Source organism: Rhinopithecus bieti, unplaced genomic scaffold, assembly GCF_001698545.2.
Source record: "Rhinopithecus bieti isolate Rb0 unplaced genomic scaffold, ASM169854v2 scaffold_3043, whole genome shotgun sequence".
Classification (NCBI taxonomy): domain Eukaryota; kingdom Metazoa; phylum Chordata; class Mammalia; order Primates; family Cercopithecidae; genus Rhinopithecus; species Rhinopithecus bieti.
This window is the reverse complement of record NW_016804580.1, coordinates 6,083,634-6,106,290: the sequence shown is the minus strand read 5'-3', so window position 1 is coordinate 6,106,290 and position 22,657 is coordinate 6,083,634. Positions and strand designations below refer to the sequence as shown.

The 22,657-nt window shown below is 41.1% G+C and overlaps 1 protein-coding gene across 1 annotated transcript in view; it reads left to right on the top strand.

Annotated features, from left to right (window-relative positions):
• The window catches only part of LOC108527770 (dnaJ homolog subfamily C member 1-like), a 57,693-nt gene extending 35,036 nt beyond the window's left edge, over positions 1 to 22,657 (top strand). Inside the window, exons 3-5 of the mRNA XM_017869232.1 lie at positions 12,225 to 12,273; positions 19,586 to 20,034; positions 22,454 to 22,657. Of these exons, the coding sequence (XP_017724721.1) occupies positions 12,225 to 12,273; positions 19,586 to 20,034; positions 22,454 to 22,519 (564 nt within the window). The 3' untranslated portion in view covers positions 22,520 to 22,657. The remainder of the gene's footprint in view (positions 1 to 12,224; positions 12,274 to 19,585; positions 20,035 to 22,453) is intronic.

Genomic DNA, 22,657 nt, shown 5'->3' with positions numbered 1-22,657 from the left:
ATTTTTTAGTAGAGACGGGGTTTCACCATGTTAGCCAGGATGGTCTCGATCTCCTGACCTCGTGATCCGCCCGTCTCGGCCTCCCAAAGTGCTGGGATTACAGGCTTGAGCCACCGCGCCCGGCCTCAGTTTTATTTTTCAAAGGAATTCTAGTGCCATCTCTAGAATTTTGTTGTATTTTTGACTGCCTACTTTCCCCTGTCAAAGGACATGGAGTAAATGTTCTGGTAAAGGAGTAACAAATACTTGCAGGCCTTGGACCAGAGGATATCCTCCTTCAGTTTTCTTCTTCTACAGAGGACACACCTTGAAGAGGAGCAAAGGCAATAGTTGAGAGAGAGGAACGAGATACCTACCAAGCCTGCTGGATTCCTTCAATCCTTGCAAATTAGTAGGGTGAGAAATATCACTGGCAGATACATCTGATGAACACTGGGGAAATTGAAGTACAAAGGGCTTACATCCTGGCTGCCTCCACACAATGGGAAATTGGCAGTAATGCAGCTTAAGAGTACAGAATTGGCCTCTTTCTTGAGACATGAGGCCAGACCCTCAAACTGTCAGTGTACAAGCCTGTTTGGATTGCTGTTTCCTTGCTTTGGCCAATATTGATTTATAAATAAGACTTTTTTAAAGCAAGAAGCTGATTTTTTTTTTTCTTATAAGCACAGTTCTAATTAATCTGCAGTGTCTTGAATGAATATGCAAGTAAATAGCCCAATTGTAAGCCTCTTGAAACGGATAGGATAATACTTTGCATATATAAACTACCATTCTCAGTACAGTGATGTACTAAGTGAATACTTAATAAATCTTTGGTATTTGGGATATTTCATTAATAATGTGACATCCAGTGAACCATACTATATTTGAACTAAAAGGAAATCATGAATGCAATCCTTTTGTTTTATGGACAAAGATGTAAAGTGGGAAGAAAACAGGATTTAAAAGGAAACCTGCCTTAGGTGTTCTGACTCAAGTATATGACTTTGCAGGTCCTCAGATCACTCTGAGCTTCAGTCAGTTTTTTCATCTGTAATATCAGCATTTTTTTTTTCTTTTTTGAGACAGAGTCTCACTCTGTTGTCCAGGCTAGAGTGCAGTGGGGTGGTGCCATCTTGGCTCACTGCAACCTCCGCCTCCCAGGTTCAGGCAATTCTCATGCCACAGCCTCTCAAGTAGCTGGGACTACAGGTGTGCGCTACCACGCCCAGCTAATTTTTGTATTTTTTAATAGAGACGTGGTTTTGCCATGTTGGCCAGGCTGGTCTTGAATGCCTGACCTCAGATGATCCACCCGCCTTGGACTCCCAAAGTACTGGGATTACAGGCATGAGCCACTGTGCCCAGCCTGTGACCAATTTTACAAGGTAGTTGGGGATGAAATGTGACAGTCTTATGAAAATACTTTGTTAATAGGAATGAACCATTATGCAATTGTAAATCACATTATCATTTTGTTACAGATGTGAGTTTTAAAAAGAGATAAAGAAGGCCACAAAACTGGTTATTGTCAGCCCGGGCCTAGAACTCAGACCATTCTGACTCTTTCTTATGCCATGTTGCCCTTTTGGTTTAGCAAAAACGTGATTTCAAACCCTGCATATGTGGCAGCACTGTTCTTTGTCATACCTTGATCTGATAATATCTTCAAAGTGAAATCACTTGGTTGCCTGAGGGTGCTGGGCTAAAAGGGAATAAATGTGAGAGCAAGGTATTTCATGTCCTGAGAGACTGGCCAGTTTATGTGGCTATGCTCCTAAGGGATTCTGCAAGCAGTGATTCTCACAGGTATCCTTTTGAATATTTGAACCACAGAAATATTCAAGGACTCATTAAGCTCTAATGGAACACTTTTTCATCTTCTTTAGTGACTCATTAAAGCAAAGCATATTTGCAGATTACAAGAAGCCATTTCTTTCTATATCTCCTATTTAAGATTCTTATATAGTCTTGGATCCTATTAAGTGTTCTTTGTTACTAGAGTACTAGAAAAAATACTGAATCTGTAATTTGTACTCACTCATCAGAGCCCTATATCTTACCAAAAGGATAGTATCTACTTTAAACCCTGTATCTAATTTACTAGTAATAATCACATACACTTTGAATACTATGAATGATAATCATAAAAGAACTGGTTTAGCTCATAGTATAGTCTGTGGTCTGGTGATGTTATCATACTGCCTAGTAAGGATTTATTTTATTACTCTGAATTATATATAACACCTTCTTATGTATAGTTAAGAATGCAGCAAGTCAATAGAATGGTGATACCTGAGCTATTACATGTTAATGCAATTTAAAATTGCCTCCTTGTCTTAAAATTTGGGGAAACCATTAAAAAGAGAATAATATGGGTGAATATGTATTATGTTGTTACGGTGTTCACTAGTAGAGTAACAGTATCTGCAAAACCACACAATTGTCTTTTTGCGTGTTTTCTCCCGGGAAATGGCTATCCACATTGCTTATAGAGGTAATCAGTTAATGAAAGACCTTCTCTTTTAAAAGTTAAGATGAACACAATTATCATCTCATATTTTTCTATCTAGACAGATAATCCACAGAAAAGTTTAAAGACATTCGAGAAATAACAAGAATGAGCACCACTGCTTTCTACCAGTTGGAAACATTTTTCAGGTGGCTTATTTAGGAGGAGAAGGGAGAGGAGAAAAAAAGTAGTTTTTCAGAGTGGTTTTTTAATGTTCAGGTAACAGAACATGCTTTGTGTTTAAACGCTGTAGTAGTTCTGACTTGTAATGAGGGCTAAATTCAAGTGGAAAGTTGACCAAGAGTAAATTTAACAAATGAAAATAATGAACTTCACAGTTGCATAATTTTTGTTACTAGAGTAATACTTAAAATATCACTGACAGCCAGAATTTGAAAAATATGACTTAAGGTTATTTTCCAGATTCAGTACTTATTTTATGAGTTACCTGAAGATGCCAGAAATGTGAACATATACTTTATATAGCTCAGAAAATTGGAAAATTCTTCTTTATATTGAACAGAAATATGTAACCACGTAACTGTTAACTGATCCTAGCTCTGGCTTGTGAACTATAGTTTTCATTTTGCTGATTTAATTTTCTGTTAATTTCATCTGTTTTTACTAGAGGGAATGCAACCTATTTTAGTTTTTTTCATTCACTGTACCCTTACCTATCATAAGTCACAAACTTAGACCATAGGACCCCAATTTCATAAGCATTTTAGAGATAAATTTGGGCATTAGGAAGAGGAGTTAGAAAGTGTTTTCTGCTTGGAATCACAATGTGGTGAAACATATTCCACCACAGTTACAATCCATATGACTATTAATACACTTTGGATTGTCCAAAAGCCTACCCAAGCCAGTAGCCCACAATATTAGTTCCTCAGATACCAAAGAAGAAGGGGGAGGCCTCATCTGTGTGAAACCTATATAGGAATAAATGTCTTCTCCCAAGAAGAGGCTATAAAAAGTCCCATATCTTCTGAAACTGCACATGATATAAAATAGAATGACTAGCTGAAAATTTATTACATACTGTCTGAGAAAATAAACACTAAACATTTTGAGAGTAAATTGGTACCCATTTTACTGAAAGTCTTTCAGATCTAAAGGAGAGAAATAAATTTGATGATGACCATGGTCATGGAAAGATGAATTTACTTTCCCAAAGTGACTTACTATCTTACTGAGTCACCCTGGCATTGAGCTTTATATTAGACCACTACTTACTTGGAAGCTTCTTTATCTACCTGGAATCATAAATGATCATTTGAAGATGCCAAACTTGCCCCCAAACAAAAATATTTTACCATCATCCACCATGTATATGGCTCTTCCCAAGACAAAAACTAGTGAAAAGGGAAATTCTCAAAAAAAAAAAAAAAAGTCACTTGCAGTTATCATTTTTATGAAACTGTCTTATGATAGCAGGAGATGTAGACTTTGCAAAGTAACTTGAATATTAACATTGAACCACACAGAATTGGAAAATCGACTGTGCTTTGCCTCTGTCTAATGAACCTGTTATAAGTTCTAAGCTGGCCTTTTAAGTGAGGAAAAAAAAGGTATGGCCCCAAAATGACAATAGCAACATCACATCGTTTCCATTATTTGACAGTAATGATCTGAAGGACTTAGATTATGTGTGATGGATAAGCTAAATTGTGATAGATGCTGTATTCAGAATCTACTACCAGTATAAGACGACTGTATTCTCAAACTGAGTCCATCACTCTGTAGAAACAGGAACCTTGTTCTTGACTATGTATCAGGAAACCTTAAGTCAGTCAAGGCTATGTTCTAATACTAGAATATCAGTGCTAGGTGAATGATTCTTTAAGGTAATTCATCCCCACGTGCCATTAGAATGTGTTTACTGGGCAGGATTCTGATGTTAGGGATCCATTTGGCTATAAGAACATACATTAATATGTTTAATATATTAGTTATTCATATAAGATAAAAAATGTATATGAAAGGCTGTATGTAGCATGACTTTAAGATGTTAGAGAGTTATATGAATCTCAAGTTATGAGATTCTGAGGTCACATGTATTTGTGACTTTGCCAGTTGACCTCAAATGAAAAATTTATATGAATTCCTTGTGTGACCATATATGTCACAACTTACGGATCCAGGCCGGAAGCAGAGAAAAATTTAAATTCTGCAAGATAAATCATAAGCTTTTCTTAGAATTACGCTCTTGTGCTTGATTTATTATTTAGGTAAAATGCAATATATTCTGTATCTTTATACATCTTTGTATGTCCTCTAGTAATCTTTAAAGCAAAAAAAAAAAAAATTACTAAGGAGAGACATTTATAAAAAGGCCAATTCAGGAAGATATAACAATTGTAAATATGTATGCCCCTGATAACAGAACACCAAAATACATGATGCAAAAACTGACAGAATTGAAGGAAGAGATGGACAGTTAAACAATAATGGTTGGAAATTTCAATACCTCCCTTTCATCTAACATATTTCTAAAACATGCCATCTAACAATAGAATATACATTTTTCTTTACACATGGAACATTGTCCAGAATAGACTATATGCTAGGACATCAACAAATATCAATAAGTTTAAAAGGATAGAAATAATACACAGTATGTTCTTTAATTCTAGTGGAATGATATTAGAAATCAGTATCAGGGGAAAAAAAATCTGGGCAAATCAAAAGATGTTTGGGAATTAACACAATCCTAAATAATCAGTGGATCATGGAAGAAATCATGAGGAAAATTGGAAAATTATCAGAGATGAATGAAATTAAGACATGATATACCAAGACTCAAGGAATGCAGCTAGCACACTTCTTAGAGGGAAATTTATAGCTATAAATGCCTATGTAAGAAAGAAGAAAGATCTCAAATCATTAATCTTTCCACCTTAAGATACTAGAAAAAGAGAAAACTATACCTAAAGCATACAAAAAAAAGGAAATAAACAAAAAAAAAAAAAAGTGCAGTGATATGGTTTGGTTCTGTGTCTCCACCAATTCTATATTAAACTGTAATCCCCAGTGTTGGAGGTGGGGCCTTGTGGGAGGTGATTGGATCGTGGGTTGAATTTCCCCCTTTGGTGCTGTTCTCGTGATAGAGGTCTCACAAGATCTGGTTGTTTAAAAGTATGCACCATCTCCCCCTCACTCTCTGTTCCTCCTGCTCTGGCCATGTGAAGTGCTGTCTCCTAGTTTGCCTTCTGCCATGATTGTAAGTTTCCTGGGGCTTCCCCAGAAGCCAAGCAGATGCTGCCATGCTTCCCGTACAGCTTGTGAAACCATGAGCCAATTCAGTCACTTTTCTTTAGAAATCACACAGTCTCAGGCATTTCTTTATAGCAATGCAAGAACGGACTAATACAAGCAGAAATGAAAGAAACGGAGAACAGTAAAGAAATAGAGAAAATCAGTGAAATCAAAAGCTGATTCTGCGAAAATATCAAGAAAATAAACATGCATTTAAGTAAGATTAACCAAGAAAAAAAGAGAAAGGACTCAGATTTCTATCATCAAAAGTGGGAAAAAAAGGATATTACTGCCAATCTTATATAAATAAAAAGGATTATAAAGGAATACACCCATGAATAAATGAATGTCAAGAAATTAGATGGCTATTTTTCTAATAGAAGTGAAATAAATTCCTAGAAAGACACAAACTGCTACAACCGAATCAGAAACAGACTATTTTAATAGATAGACTTATAATTAGTAAAAAGATTGAATTAGTTATCCAAAACCTATGCACAATGAAAAGTCCAAGTCCAGATAGTTTCACCATTGAATTCTACCAGACATTTAAAAAATTCCAGTGCTCTCAAAAAAAAAAAAAGGAAGAGGGGTAAATATTTCTCAGCTCATTTTATGATGGCAGTATTGCATTGATGCAAAACCAAAGACATCACAAGAAAACTACAGACCAATATTTTTATAAATATGGATGCAAACAAATATTGACAAATACCACCAAACTGAATTCGGCAGCTTATAAAAAGAATTATCACCATGATGCTAGGCATGGTGGTCTGTACCTGTAGTTGCAGCTCTTCAGGAGGCTAAGCAGGGAGAATCCCTTGAGCCCAGGAATTGGAGGATGCAGTGAGCTTTGATCACACCACTGTACTTCAGGCTGGGTGAAGATTTATCTAAAAAAAAAAAAAAAAAAAAAAAAAAAAATCACCCTGATCAACCATGGAATGCAAGGTTGGTTAAACATCTCAAGATCAAGTAATGTAAATACCTCATGTCAGCAGAATAAAAAGCAGTGTCACACAATCATCTCAAGAGAAGTGTTTGAGCCAGACTTGGTGGTTCCCACCTGTAGTACCAACACTTTGGGAGGCCAGGACAGGCTGATCACCTGAGGTCCACAGTTCAGGATCAGTGTGGCTGACGTGGCGAAACCCCATCTCTACTAAAAATACAAAAAGTAGCCAGGTGTGGTGGTGCGTAACTGTAATCCCAGCTACTCGGGAGGCTGAGGCAGGAGAATCACTTGAATCCAGAGGCAGAAGTTGCAGTGAGCCAAGATCGTGCCATTGCACTCCAGCCTGGGCAACAGAGCGAGACTGTGTCTCAAAAAAAAAAAAAAAAAAAAAAGGGTTTGGCAAAATCCAACACCCTTGCACTGTAAAAACACTCAGCAGACTAGCAATAAAAAAGAAGTACCTCAACCAGATAAAAGAGCATCTACTAAAAACTCACAACGCCATGTTTACTGGTGAAAGAATGCTTTCCTGCTAAGATCAGGAACAAAATAAGGATGTCTGCTCTTGCTGCTTCTATTCAGCATTGTACTGAAGTCTTAGCCAGGGCAGTTAGTCAAGAAAAAAAAATAAGATGGAAAAAAAGAAGTAAAATTATCTATTTGCAGATGGCATGATTTTATATGTAGAAAATCTTGAGAAGTGCACTAAAAAAAACATTGGAACTAATAAATGAGTTAAGCAAGGTTGCAGGATACATAGCAATATTACAAAAATCAGTTTTATTTTTTATGCATTTACAGTGAACAACCTGAAAATGGAATTAATAATTACATTCATAATTGCATCAAAAAGAATAAAATACTTAGGAATAAATTAAACAAAAGAAGTGAAAAACTTTAACTTTGAAAACTATAACATTGTTGAAAGAAATTAAAGTTTCATTTAATTTGGAACTCTTAAGTCTTCCTGGCCTTAGATTTGGCAGGGGATTCTTAGATATGACACCAAAGGCACAAGCAACCAAAAACTTCAGAATTAAAAAAATAGATAAATTGGACCTCAGCAAAATTAAAAACTTTTGTGAGTCAAAGGACACCATCAAGAAAGTGAAACGGCAACCCAAAGAGTGGGAGAACTTATTTGCACATCTTATGTCTGATAAAAGTACATGTACCCAGAGCACATCAAGAATCTCACAACTCTGGCCAGGCATGGGGGCTCATGCCTGTAATCCCAGCACTTTGGGAGGCCGAGGCAGGCGGATCACCTCAGGTCAGGAGTTTGAGACCAGCCTAACCAACATGGTGAAACCCCATCTCTACTGAAAATACAAAATATCAGCCGGGCGTGGTGGCGCATGCCTGTAGTCCCAGTTATTTGCGAGGCTGAGGTGGGAGAATCACTTGCACCTGGGAGGTGGAGGCTGCAGTGAGCTGAGATCGTGCCATTGCACTTCAGCCTGGGCGACAGAGCTAGACTCCATCTCAAAAAAAAAAAGAAAAAAATAATCTTACAACTCAATAATAAAAAGTTAAATGACCCACATAAGCAATGGATACAGGATATGAATAGATATTCCTCCAAGAAAGATATACAAAAGTCCAATAAACGCATTAAAAAATGCTCAGTATCAGTCATTAATTATTAACTATTAATTAAGTTAGGGACCTGTTAGAAGGTGTTATATTAGTTTGGTCAAGTGAGAATGAAGGACTGGTGCAGGTGGTGGAGGTCTGAGAGAGTAGAGAACAAATGGAATTGATACTGTGAAGCAACTGGTTGGGGAAGGAGAGAAAAGTCCAAAAATGGACTGTTAGATTTTGAGCCTAAGTGACTTGGGTGATAAAACAACTATTAAGCAATGGAGGAAAAGCAGAGAAGTTGTTTTATTAGAAAAACTGATGAGTTTAGTTTTTGCATTGTTTAGTTTCAGGAACTAGGAGACCTCTAAGAGATTTAATGGCAGTTAGAAAGTAAAGCCATGTAGTATAGCAGAAAGAGCACTTGGCTTGTTTTTTCTTCTATAAAATGAAAGATTTGGATTTAAAAGGTGGTTATGTTATAGTGATTGAAAGCAAAAATTTTAGATCCCTGCTTGTCTGGTTTTAGCTTCTCAGTAACTGTTTAACTTGGATATATTATTTATTCTCCCTAGGCCTCAGACTCTGTAAAATCAGGATAACAGTTCTATGCCTACCTAATATCACTACTGTGAGGAATATGTATACACACACAACTTATTTAGAACAGTACCTAGTAAGCTTAATGTTACATAGGTGAAGTCCCTTTCAGATCCGAGGATCCACTGTTGCATGGTCAGTTTCTGTGAGACTGGCATTCCAAGGTAGAAGTCAGGGCCAGAGACGTAGGTTAATCATTTCTTTTCTAGAGTATTGTTGAATAGATGGGATGAAATACCAGAGTAGAAAGTGGAAAGAACATGGGCAGAATGTTGAGGAACACTTCTATTAGGGAACAAGAGGCAGGAGTATATAGGAGAGGCCAGTGGAGAAACATTCAGAGAAAGAAGGAAAACTGGGAGATACTCTCATGAATGCCAAGTAGAATAGAAAAGATAAGGTCAAGGGAAGATTGTCTTTTAGAGTAGACTACTTGAGCTAAGTTTGAAGGTTTATGGGATGTATCTGATGGACAGGGAGAAGTTGAAGATAAAAGCAAATAACTGATGGCACATAGTTCTGTGAGGATTCAAGGGGCAGATTTAGCCTCAAGGGGAAGGAATGCATTTATTTCTTTGAATTAGGATAAAGAAGGGATGGATATGTGGTGGGGCAAGCAAATTTTTGAGCTGGGAAATTCAGAAGTCAAGGAAGCTCATGTTGGATAAGTTCAGTTTGCTTACATTAAATAGGAAGCAAGGTCATCTGTAGAGAGAGTGGAAGATAGGAACAAAATTGAAAAGTGTTTCCAAGCAGCTTTAAATGTTCTAATTCTGCTGTTTGTATGAATGGAAAACAAATGATCTATTTCCGTTGTAACAGGTAATATTTACTGAGCCTTTACTGTCTGCCAGGTATCATGCTAAGGGTTTGTTTCAAACTGAAAACATCCATAAGAGGCAAATGGTGTCCACACATTACAGAGGGTAATATATGAAACAGAGAAAGGATGGACAGTTGCTGTCTGTTACCCGGCTGAGAAGTGGAACCAAGATTGAAGAGCAGATCTGCCTGACTCTTGGCTCTCAATGATCATGCTTTCTGACGTTTTACTTTCAAATTGCATTAAAGCCATGAAGTGTTGGTTCAAGAATATACATGGATTAATGGGATAGAGAAATATAGAAAAATATAATAGCACATGTATACAGCCGAACATAATTTTAATGAAATTCATATTTTAAATAAATGGAAAGTATGGCTTGTTAGATAAGTGTATTAGGGCAATTAACTATTCATTTGAAAAAAATAACTTTAACCCCATATTTTTTAAAAATATACAATTGAAGTCAGAACAGTGGTTATCTGTGGCAGGATAGAGATTGCATTAAGGGCAGAAGGGAACTTTCTGGAGTAATAGGAATGTTCTGTAATTTTTTTTATTTTTTATTTTTATTTTAATTTTTTTTATTTTTTTTTTGAGACGAGTCTTGCTCTGCCTCCCAGGCCTGGAGTGGCAGTGGCCCGGCTCTCAGCTCACTGCAAGCTCCGTTCCTCCCGGGTTCACGCCATTCTCTGTCTCAGCCTCCCAAGTAGGCTGGGAGCTACAGGACGCCCGCCTCGTCGCCCGGCTAGTTTTTTTGTATTTTTTAGTAGAGACCCCGGGGTTTCACCGTATTAGCCAGGATGGTCTCGATCTCCTGACCTCGTATCCGCGTCTCGCCTCTCCAAAGTGCTGGGATTACAGGCTTGGAGCCACCGCGCCCGGCCTATTTTTTTTTTTAGATGGAGTCTGGCTCTGTCACCCAGGCTGGAGTGCAGTGACGCGTTCTCAGCTCACTGCAACCTCCACCTCCTGGGTTCAAGCAATTCTGCTGCCTCAGCCTCGCAAATAGCTGGGATTACAGGCATGTGCCATCATGCCTGGATAATTTTTGTATTTTTAGTAGAGACAGGGTTTTGCTATATTGACCAGGCTGGTCTCAAACTCCTGACCTCAAGTGATCTGCCTGCCTCGGCCTCCCAAAGTGCTGGGATTACAGGCATGAGCCACCGTGCCCAGTCAATGTTCTGTAGTTTGATTGTGATGTTGGTTATACAGGCAGAGATTTTTGGTCAAAACTCATCAGATTGCACATTTAAAGTCTGCACATTATACTCTGTAAATTTTATCTCAATTTAAAAAAAGAAAGCCAAGTGCAGTGGCTCATGCCTGTAGTCCCAGCTACTCAGGAGACTGAGGTGGGAGGATCATTTGAGCCTAGGACTTACAGGCCATTCTGGGCCACATAGCAAGACTGCAACATAGAAACATCTCTTTAAAAACAAACAAACAAACAAAATAAGTTGACAGAGAAAGAGAAGATAAAAATAAAGCAAATCTATATGTAGATCTCAAAGACATTGTTAAATGAAGAAAGAGCAAGCTATAGAATGAGACATGAAATACGATACCATTTATATAAAGAAAAAAAAATTACCACTAGACCAAATTCTTTCTGTGGATCCACACTCATATGTGTAAAGGTATCATGGTTCTTGGGTGCAGCTGCCCCACTCCACCAACAGATTCTTCCTCCAGTGTCAATCTCAGATGCTCTTAGGGTTTCCTTACAGATTGCAGAAAGGAAGGACTTTTATCTTATAACACCATTAGCATAAATGTCATTTTCCCCACTGATTGCAATACTCAGTGGTAGAATATTCTCCAGTGAAGAAAGATATTCAATTTCTGGAAATTCTAGGTTTAAAAAATGACCTGTTTGCATAATGAAAGTAGTATCTTTATTTTTTTTTTTTTGAGACAAGGTCTCACTCCGATGCCCAGGCTGGAGTGCAGTGGTGCGATCTCGGCTCACTGCAACCTCCGCCTCCTGGGTTCAAGCGATTCTCCTGCCTCAGCTCCGGAGTAGCTGGGATTACAGGCACCCACCATCTTGCCCAGCTACTTTTTATATTTTAATAGAAATGGGATTTCACCATGTTGGACAGGCTGATCTTGAACTACTGACCTCAACTGATCCAGCCGCCTTGGTGTCCCAAAGTGCTAGGATAACAGGCATGAGCCACCATGCCTGGCCTTGAAAGTAGTATCTTTTAAGAGGCAGCCTTGTATAACGGAACTGTCATTGAACTAGAAGGAGTCCAGGTATGTGAGTTCTTGTCCTGATTCTGCTGCTGAGTGGATGGGTGTTTTGGAGCAATCCATTTAATCTCTCTGGGCCTCAGTTTTCTTTTTAATTACATTAATGGATGGGACAGATGACTGAGGGTCTTTCAGGCCTGAGAGCCAGTGAACCCTGTTCATTCACATGGAGCTTACATGGAATAGTTTCACTCAGCCTACAGTAGGTACATGGAAAGTAAGATTTTTGCTTTTATGTTTTGAAACAGGTGACAGCCAAAGCCAAGCAACTGAAGGATTCAGTGACCTGCTCCCCAGGTGAGTTCATACTTCTTCTAGCTCATTAATCTAAACTGATTTCTTCTAAATTAATCCCTTTTTATAATAACTTCTTTAAATACAAGGGTCTAGAAGTTTTGCCTAATGAACTCTAAATCTGGTTGCATCTCCAAAAGGGGTTGAAATACGGGCACCAGCAAGCCAGTCCATCCCTGCATATTCTGGTGCCGAGAAGATGTATTTAATTAATAAGGTTAAAGAAGTATACAGATCGTCTTCTCTAGTTCAATTTGTGGGGAGGGAAAACACAGGAGAAAGCCCGTCTGCACACCACGCAAATGCTATGTGCACACTGTTTCCCTGTACTGTCCACCCCTGTCACTGCTGCACTTGCAGAGCTACCCTTTGGGATAGATGACAAACAGCTTTCCCAAACATTTATGTGTGTGTTTTTTTTTTTTTAAGACGGAGTCTTGCTCTATTGCCCAGGCTAGAGTGCAGTGGCACAATCTCGGCTCACTGCAACCTCTGCCTCCCCCGGATTCAAGCGATTCTCCTGCCTCAGCCTCTGGAGTAGCTGGGATTACGGGTGCCCACCACTGCACCTGACAGATTTTTGTATTTTTAGCAGAGACGGGGTTTCACCATCTTGGCCAGGCTGGTCTTGAACTCCTGACCTCTTGATCCTCCCACCTCGGCCTTCCAAATTGCTAGGATTACAGGTGTGAGCCACCACGCTCAGCCGCATTTATGTTTCTTAAAATCAGTTTCCTCCAAGATTAACTGGAATTTTGTTAGAGTCTCCATATTCTTTGCTTAGAACCGGAAAGTAAGAACATGCCTCAGAAACTTTCCAACCTAACTCGAATACAGGTGCCAGGGAGAGGAATGCAGATGAACAAGCCAACGATTAGCAAACCCAGAGATCTCAAAAAGCCATGCCAGCCGGGCATGGTGGCACAGCTCTCGTTTCAACTACTCTAGAGGCCGAGGCGGGAGGATCACTTGAGCCCAGGAGTTCAAAACCAGCCTGGGCAACATAGTGAGACCCCATTTCTGAAAATAAACATAAAATAAAATAATTTTAAAAAATAATTCAACTTGGAGTTCTCCAGGCTTTAGCAAAGAGGACATTTCTGGATTTCTTTTTCTGCCAATGAAGTTATTTCTGTGGCCATGGAGGCAGAGACGGGGCAATGGAATGTTACATGACAGAAGTCTACTTCAAGACATTCTCCAAAATCATACCATTGAAAAGGCAGCGCATCTCGGAGTAAGGAACTGACATAGATCTTCCTGGAGCTTTGGTGGAGGGGGTCAGAAGTATGAAGAAAACAGGAAATGTGGAGTTAAATATTTAAGTGCATCTCTGAGGCAACCAACACTTGTGGCTGAGAAAAGGCACCAGAAGCAGCTTTGAGCAGAGAGCAGATCCAGCATTAGGTCAGAGAGGAAAAGAAGCAAATCCGATGTGATATTTGGCCACATCCAAGCATCCTGTGACTCTCTAAAAGCACCATAAGGTCTTTGTCACAAATATATTCATTAAATTCTGTGTTTTGTTTTTTAATAGCCTTTAAGAAGCCAAAGGATTTTGAAATAAAAGTCTTTCTTCTGATTATGTTCACAAATTAACAAAGAATCCGTAAGCAGTGTGATCCATTTAAGCCACAAAGCTGTGCTTCTGAAGTATTATTAGATATTCTAAAATTGTTTCCTAAAATTTGGGTTACCTCTCAGAGTTTGAAATGGATGGTTTAGAAAACACAGCTGACTTAATAGGCTAGCACAGGGGAAAATGACCTTCTACAGATAAGAACACACCCAGATGGAGGTATTCAGCTATTTCTTAAGAGAGTTGCTTTAGTGAGTATGGAAAGAAATGTTTGCTAATAGAAACTTAAAAAAATACAGATAAACAAAAGGAAGAAAATAATCACATGTAACCTACCAATTGTTGTTATTTTGAGAGAGATATTTCTTCAGACTTTTCTTTTCTTTTATTTTTTTTTTTGGACGGATTCTCGCTCTGTTGCCCAGACTGGAATGCAATGGTGCAATCTCGGCTCACTGCAACCTCCGCCTCCCAGGTTCAAGCAATTCTTCTGCCTCAGCCTCCTGAGTAGCTGGGATTATAGGCATGCGCCACTATGACTGGCTAATATTTTGTATTCTTAGTAGAGATGGGGTTTCTCCATGTTGGTCAGGCTGGTCTCAAACTCCCAACCTTAGGTGATCCTCCCACCTCAGCCTCCCAAAGTGCTGGGATTACAGGCGTGAGCCACTGCACCCAGCCTGTTTCTTGAGACTTTTCTGATGCACGTATGTGCATATAACATTTTTACAAGAATGGGACTATACTACAATACTGTTTTGTATTTTTTCACTCCATATACTCATATGTCTGTATCATCACCTTAATGGCTCCATAGTGGTCCATAGTATAGATATCTGCCCCATGGTTTATTTAACAGGTTTCTATTGTTGGACATTTTGATTGTTTCCGTTTTTTTTTATTGTTATGAAGTTGTGGTCTCCAAAGTGAGGTAGACAAGATGATTCTTTGGAATATAAGAAGACTGTATTTGAATTTCTATTGATCTTTATTTTTATCTTAAGGCAGTGAGAGAGGAATTAAGCTTTCTCATCTTTGATATTCAGACTTAATGCCAGCACCCTCACTGTGCCCATTAGCAGAGCTTCTGTGTTACATAGGGCACCAGCGTTTCCCAAGGGAAAAATGGGATTTCCACAGCGCTCATGGGTTGGTGATGGCCTCATCACTCGGCAGCATCCACATTCTTTCGCTCTCAAGATATTGCAGCAAGATACCCAGTTGAGTGGATGTATAGATAACCCCAGAGTTGCAGTGACATCTTTTTATAAGGTGTGGAGGGCAACCACGGGAATATTTCCTATCATATGGAGGCTTCCTAGTATTTTGACAAAGTACTTTTAAAAGTTTTTGAATGTAAAGATCCTCAATTTTATACTTTTCTTTTACCAAATAAATAAATAAATAAATTATTGGTGTAGGGTCTCAAAAAAAAAACAACCTGCACACGCTTAAAACATTAAAACAGTACAAAAAGGGGTACAATGAAAAGTGTCTGAGTCTGCATTCCTGGCCCTCCACAGAGGGAATAATGAGTCGGAGTGGGGGGTGCACACGTCTAGAAGTGTAACTAGTTGCGCACACCCTGTCTGTATTTGCCTCCCTATTTCTGTGTTAATGGCAGCATACTCACTGAAGACTAATATATTTAATCCTTTTATTATATTAAAATATTTTTACAAAATAAAGATGGGGTTTTGAATGTGAAAGTGTTTTGAAAACTATGCTGTAGAAAGGATGTTTGAAAGTAGATCCTTGGCTGGGCGCGGTGGCTCACGCCTGTAATCCTGACACTTTGGGAGGCCAAGACGGGCAGATCACCTGAGGTCAGGAGTTCGAGACCAGCCTGGCCAACATAGTGAAACCCGGTCTCTACTAAAAATACAAAAATTAGCTTGGTGTTGTGGCGCATGCCTGTAGTCCCCCAGCTCTCTGGAAAGCCTGAGGCAGGAGAATCACTTTGAACCCCCGGGGAGGGCAGAGGTTACAGTGAGCCGAGATCACGCCACTGAACTCCCAGCCTGGGCAACAGAGCAAGACTGGCTCAAAAAAAAAAAAAAAAAAAAAGTCGATACTTGAAAGTTTTTTCTTTGTTATGTGTTATTCTATGAGCAAAACAATGTGACCTATAAAACTTATTTTACGGATTTAAAATGTTGAAAATAGAATTTTAACCTGTAAATCTTTCAAACAAAGTGAACTCATTTGTTAAAAATACAGCCAGGCGTGATGAGGTAGGCCTGTAGTCCCAGTTGCTCAGGAGGCTGAGGTGGGAGAATCACTTGAGCCCAGAAGTTGGAGGCTGCAGTGAGCTACGATCACACCACTGCACTCCAGCCTGGGTGACAGAGCAAGACCCCTATCTCAGATAAATAACACTTTCTGTTTAGTTTGCAAGACCAAATGATTGACTTGGGGGAGATTTTTATGAAAATGTTTTCATAATTTGTATTGTACAGTGAATACCAGAGCATAGTAAACATGGCCAACAGGACACTCCATGTGGATAGATGTATCCTTTTGGGTCATCTTTTCCAACTAGGATGGCCATTCAAAGTTAGGTGCCAAAATAAAGCGAATTTGGAGCCAGGTCTTTAATTGAGTATTTTACCCAGTATTAAGCAATTTTTCAGTCTCATTGTTTTCAATATTAATATTTTCATGAGAATGTTTCACTTAATGATGTTTTTAGATTGTTTTTTATCTTTGATTTTCTTATCCATATGTGTTTTATAATATATTAGTAGAGTGGTGGATATAAAAGAATAAGTAGGCCGGGCGCGGTGGCTCAAGCCTGTAATCCCAGCACTTTGGGAGGCCGAGACGGGCGGATCACAAGGTCAGGAGATCGAGACCATCCTGGCGAACACAGTGAAACCCCGTCTCTACTAAAATACAAAAAACTAGCCGGGCGAGGTGGCGGGCGCCTGTAGTCCCAGCTACTTGGGAGGCTGAGGCAGGAGAATGGTGTAAACCCGGGAGGCGGAGCTTGCAGTGAGCTGAGATCCGGCCACTGCACTCCAGCCTGGGCGACAGAGCGAGACTCCGCCTCAAAAAAAAAAAAAGAATAAGTAAATATAAGTAAATATGTATATATTAGAATTGCATTTTCAGCTGGGCGCGGTGGCTCAGCACTTTGGGAGGCCAAGGCGGGCAGATCCCGAGGTCAAGAGGTTGAGACCATCCTGGCCAACATGGTGAAACCCCGTCTGTACTATAAATACAAACATTAGCTGGGCATGGTGGCGCGTGCTCGTAGTCCCTGCTACTTGAGAGGCTGACACCCGTAGTCCCAGCTACTCTAGAGGATGAGGCAGGAGCATCACTTGAACCCAGGAGGCAGAGGTTGCAGGGAACCAAAATTGCACCACTTCACTCCAGCCTGGTGAAAGAGCGAGACTCCATCTCAAAAATTAAAAATAAAAAAAATAATAATTGCATTTTCAAAGAGGTTTTATTGATGGAGTACATAATAAAAAATATGGAGGAGATAATGATTATGAAATGCAACTCGTTTGTAGTAACAAAAGACTAGGACCTGGAACTTCAGTGAGCTGATACAGAATGACCTCCAGGGAGTTTGTTGCCATTAACATAAGAAAGGAGAAGGCAAAGGCAGCTCCATAGGGTGTGCAAGACTCATTCTATATCTAGACGTTCACACACTCACACCCCAACTCATTTTTGCCTCTTAGAAAGCAGACCAGGAACCCAGACTAAGCCACTTTTCATTGTATTCCTTTTGTAGTTTTACTTTTTTTTTTTTTAATTATATGCAGGATTTTTTTTTTTTTTTTTTTTTTTAAAGATGGAGTCTCACTCTGTCACCCAGGCTGGAGTGCAATAGCACCATCTCGGCTCCCTGTAACCTCGCCTCCCTGGTTCAAACGATTCTCCTGCCTCAGCCTCCTGAGTAGCTGGGATTACAGGCACCCACCATCATGCCTGGCTAATTTTTGTATTTTTGTAGAGACAGGGTTTCACCATGTTGGCCAGGCTGGTCTCGAACTCCTGACCTCAGGTGATCCCCCCTGCCTTGGACTCCCAAAGTGTTGGGATTACAGGCGTGAGCCACCGTGTATGGCCGGGATTTTGTTTTTTATTAAATAAAAGCTAGTATAAAAAAGAGGAAACATTACCGTAAAAAAGGAAATAAAATATTGCCTCCTTTTTTGTTGTTGTTTTGAAACAGAGCGAGACTCTGTTGCCCAGACTGGAATGCAGTGGCACAGTCTCGGCTCACTGCAGCCTCTGCCTGCTGGATTCAAGCGATTTTCATGCCTCAGCCACCAAGTAGTTGGGATGACAGGCATGCGCCACTATGCCCAGCTAATTTTTTGTAATTTTAGTACAGACAGGGTTTTGCCATGTTTGCCCAAGCTGGTCTGGAACTCCTGGCCTGAAGTGATGCACCTCACCTTGGCCTCCCAAAGTCCTGGAATTACAGGCTCGAGCCACACTGCACTGGGCCTAAAATATTGCCTCTTTGTAGCTAAATTTGTACATACATCTGTAATTATTTCCATAGGAGAACCTCCTCTAAGTAAAATTATAGAGTCACAAGTAAATACAATTTTAAGGTTCACCTCCATTTGACAAAGTGTTCTTTAAAAAGGCTAGACCTGTGCTGTCTAATATGGTAGCCACTTGCCACTTGTAGCTATTTGTATTAAATTTTAAATTAATTAAAATTAAATAAAGTTAAAAACTTAATTCCTCAGTGCTACACCAGGTGGTTTATATAATCGTATCACAGCATGTTTCATTGGAGAGCTCTGGGCTGGGCCAGTTTCTGCTCCCACTCCCGGTGTCCGAATGTACTATTTCCCTGCATTTTGCCAACACTAGGTATTGTCATACTTTCTAATCTTTGCCAATTTAATAATTGAAAAGTGGCGATTCACTGTTTCCGTTCTCTAATACTCATCAGCTACTGTAGTTCTTCCTTTGTGAGCTGTGTTCTTTGTCCTTTTATCTTACTGAGTTGTAACTCCTACTGTATTGAGGATATCAGTGCTCTGTATTCTATTCTGTCCTATTAAAAGGTTTAAAACTTTTGTTATTAATTATTACTACTTTTAGAGACAAGATCTCACTCTGTTGCCCAGGCTGAAGCACAGAGGTGTGATCGTAGCTGACTGCAGCCTCAAACTCCTGGGCTCAAGCAGTCCTCCCTCCTTAGCCTGCCAAGTAGCTAGGAATACAGGTGTATACCACCACACCCAGCTAATAAACGTTTTGATAAAATGTCTCCTTTCCATGTTTAAAAATTCTTATTATAGCTACTATTTATAAGTGTATAATTTACTCATACACTTGACTTCCAGAAGCAGCACAGTTTAAGGTTTGACCAGTTGATTTTTGTCTTTCCAGTGGAGCCAGTGAATCCTTTCTTATACTGAGTAGCAGGTTATTCCTTCTCAAAGACATGTTTGTATTCTTGTTCACAATCTGATTCTTTATATACCCATTATTCCTCAGAGTAGAGAAAGGGACAAAGGCTTGGAATCAGACAGAAGTGGGTTCAGATCCCACTCTAGTGCCGAGTCTTCTTTTTCTCATCTGTAACATTAGGGTAATGATCCCTATCTTTCTAGAATAGTGTGGAAATGAAATTAGACCATGCATGCAAAATGCCTAGTGCGCTGCCTGATGTGTGCCCAGCAGCCGCTGTTCTCACCATCTCCGTAATTCACCTTGCCCTTCACCTCTGTGTGGCGCACCCCTCTTTCCTAGGAATGGTTAGACTCTCCGAACTCAAATCAACAGTTCAGAATTCCAAGCCCATCAAAAGTGCCACCACCTTGCCTGATGACATGATCACCCAGCGAGAGGACGCAGAGGGGGCGGCGGTGGAGGAGGAGCAGGGGGGAGACTCTGGTGAGCAGGAGACGGGGGGTACCGAGGCCCGGCCTCGGAGGCGGAAGCCAGCCAGGCTGCTGGAGACTACTGCGAAGCTGGAGCCAGAGGAGAAGTCCAGAGCCAGGCGGCAGAAGGACTTTGACGTAGCAGAACCAAATGAGTCCAGTGACGAGGAGACCCAGAAAAAAGAGAGAGCTCGGGCTGCAGAGGAGCCGTGGACTCAGAATCAACAGAAACTTCTGGAACTGGCGTTGCAGCAGTACCCAAAGGGATCCTCTGACCGCTGGGACAAAATAGCCAGATGTGTCCCGTCCAAGAGCAAGGTGAGTGACAGGGAAAGAGGCCTCTGCACAGGTGTTGGAATCCCACCAGAGGAGCCGCAGCTTGTGTGCCTGCGGCTTCTTCCCTCATTCCTGTCTACTGACACCTGTCCCGTGATCTCTTCTTTCCCAGCTGTCTTCCAGTATATTTCTCCCTAGAGTATATGAATCTGTGCACTGAGGTGGTTCATGTGTGTAGATGAGCTCAAGATTCTAAGTTTCATCATCACACAGGGTAGCTGGTTATAGAAACTTCACCCACAGCACCCGCCTGCCTTTTGGAGAACTCGCCCACTCAGGCCTAGGGTTTAAGGGCACATGGGAGGCTCAGCTGGTGCTGTCTCACCGTGAAATGCGGCAGCTGAGGAGGGTCAGGATGGGAAGCTCCTCTGAACCAGGCTGAGGGTTCATAAATCACAAGGCCCGTTGGCTATGTAGCAAATCTTTGACCAAAGGGATAGCTGGTATAGACAGTATTACCGTGATCATCTTTGGTTCTGCCATGTGAATAACTTTGGACTCAGCAGGTGCACCTCATGGCTGTTCAGAGGCCCTGAGGCCATCACCATGTGTGGTCAGTGCCAGGCGACAGCTAGGGTTTGGCTTTACCTTCCACGGCCATGGCCGTTTGTAGTTGGCCTTTCTCCCTGCTTGTAGCTCTTAGTGCCTGCTCACATACATCTGAGATGGTTCTCAGATAAAAACTCAGGTGGGAGGAGAGGGCAGGAGTGCCCTGTGGAGAGCCTACCCACCTGGCTTGGGCGGCCTCTTTTCTGTGATCTGGCCGTGAGGCGCTGCACAGAGTTCCAGGGTGTGATCCTACCACAGTGTCTCTTGAGGCTTCTTTCCCGGGAGCTAGATTGTTAGTCGAGGAATCAGGAACAGTCAGAATCAAAAGCGGCGATCTATTCTGCCATCTGTGCCTCCCTCAGTCGCCTCTGGGCACACTGATGCTCATTTACATTCTTATTTTTGTAATTGAAATTCTGTATTGGAAAATCTAGCTCATGGCCATGCATGTCCCTGAGTGTACAGGTCTAGTTTTCTCCACCTACTTTAAAAGGATGAAAGTTGAGAGTTCCTGGGGTGAAAAATAAACCCTTAGCAGTTGATCTATTTGGGAAGTGCAGCTTCTCCCAGCTTCTCCAACTGGTTTGCCAGAAGTAACTATTCTCCCTGAATTTCTCTAGCATCTGTCAGGACACAGGCGTCTCCATGTGTGATGAGTCCACACTGGCTTATAAACGAAGGGGCTGGAGCTTGGATTCCTAAGGATAGAACACCCAGAAACTCATACCTGGGGGGTCTGGAAACCTTCCAGTTTTCAATCAGCAATGAGCAGGGCTTCGTCAGCCTGCAGGTGTTCCCCTCAAGCCTTGACTTGAGAGCCAGTCAGGGCTGAGCTGCCTGCTGTCCTGGAGCCTGGGCCTGGCTGCCACAGCTCAGCTCAGAGCTCTGAGCACACTGTCCTTCCGGGGTTAAGTGCTGGGTCTGGCCACATCTGGTTTCGGCACTATGTGGTTAGGGACAGAGTAGATACTAAGGAAAGACTGATATCTTTAAAGACCTTAGGCAGATAATCTTTGGGGATGCAGAAAAAACCCTGAGAAGAGACTCTCATAACACCACTAAGCTAAAATCCTAGGAGAGTAAACATCCTTTCCCTGTCCCAGGCAGCTGATAAAGTCACTTTGCACTGGGGACCCTAAGCAAAAGCTACAGAACCTCAGGGTCGGTATTTTTGGAACAGAAACAGAATATATTCTGGAAAGTTCCTGTAATCAACGTGAAAATAATGAGGCCTCTCCCCACCATCAACCCACCTCTGCTTTGGTCCTGAGCCCCAGCCCAGGGCGTGACAGCTGTGGCCAGCTGAGGTCTGAAGTGGGTGGCCCTGCAGCCTTTAGGGTGGTATGGAGGTAGGGCCGGGAGGAGCAGGAGTGTGTATTTCAGCACAAGTTTTCCCAGCGTCCCGGGGGCTGGCTCCCCACAGGAAAGGTCTCAGCAGCGCCTAAGGAAAGCCAGACCCACGGAAGAAGACTATTGTGGCTACCTGGCCCGAGGGTTTTTTATTTCTTTAAAGTAGCGTGTTGTGATGAAAGAGTGAAATGTTAACATGAAAATGAGAGTCAGCAGGCTGAAGGTACCAGTGATGATGCTAGTGCACCTCACAAATGGCTGCCCCAGCCCGTCACTCCGCACCAAGCACCTTCCCTTTGGGCTGGGCTTGCAGGAGCCCTTCTCGCACTGCCCAGACAGGTCTGCCTTGTGAGCGGCTGGACTCCATGACATCCTGGGAACTCTGGGCAGAGGGACTGGACGTGAGGCTCTTCATGAGCAGAAGGCAGCAGACTGGCCCCACGGGGACCACACTGACTTGTGCAAGTGACTGTTTTCACCTCTCTTTTTTTTCTTCCTACAGGAAGACTGTATCGCTAGGTACAAGTTGCTGGTTGAACTGGTCCAAAAGAAAAAAGCTAAAAGCTGAATATTCTGGGAGATGATGTTCACCTTCATTTTCCAAAATGAATATCTTAAAATCTTTTGCAGAAATTTGCATTTTGTACCTCAATATTTCTACGTCATGTGCCTTAGTAAAAAAAAATAATAAATAAATAAAAGATGA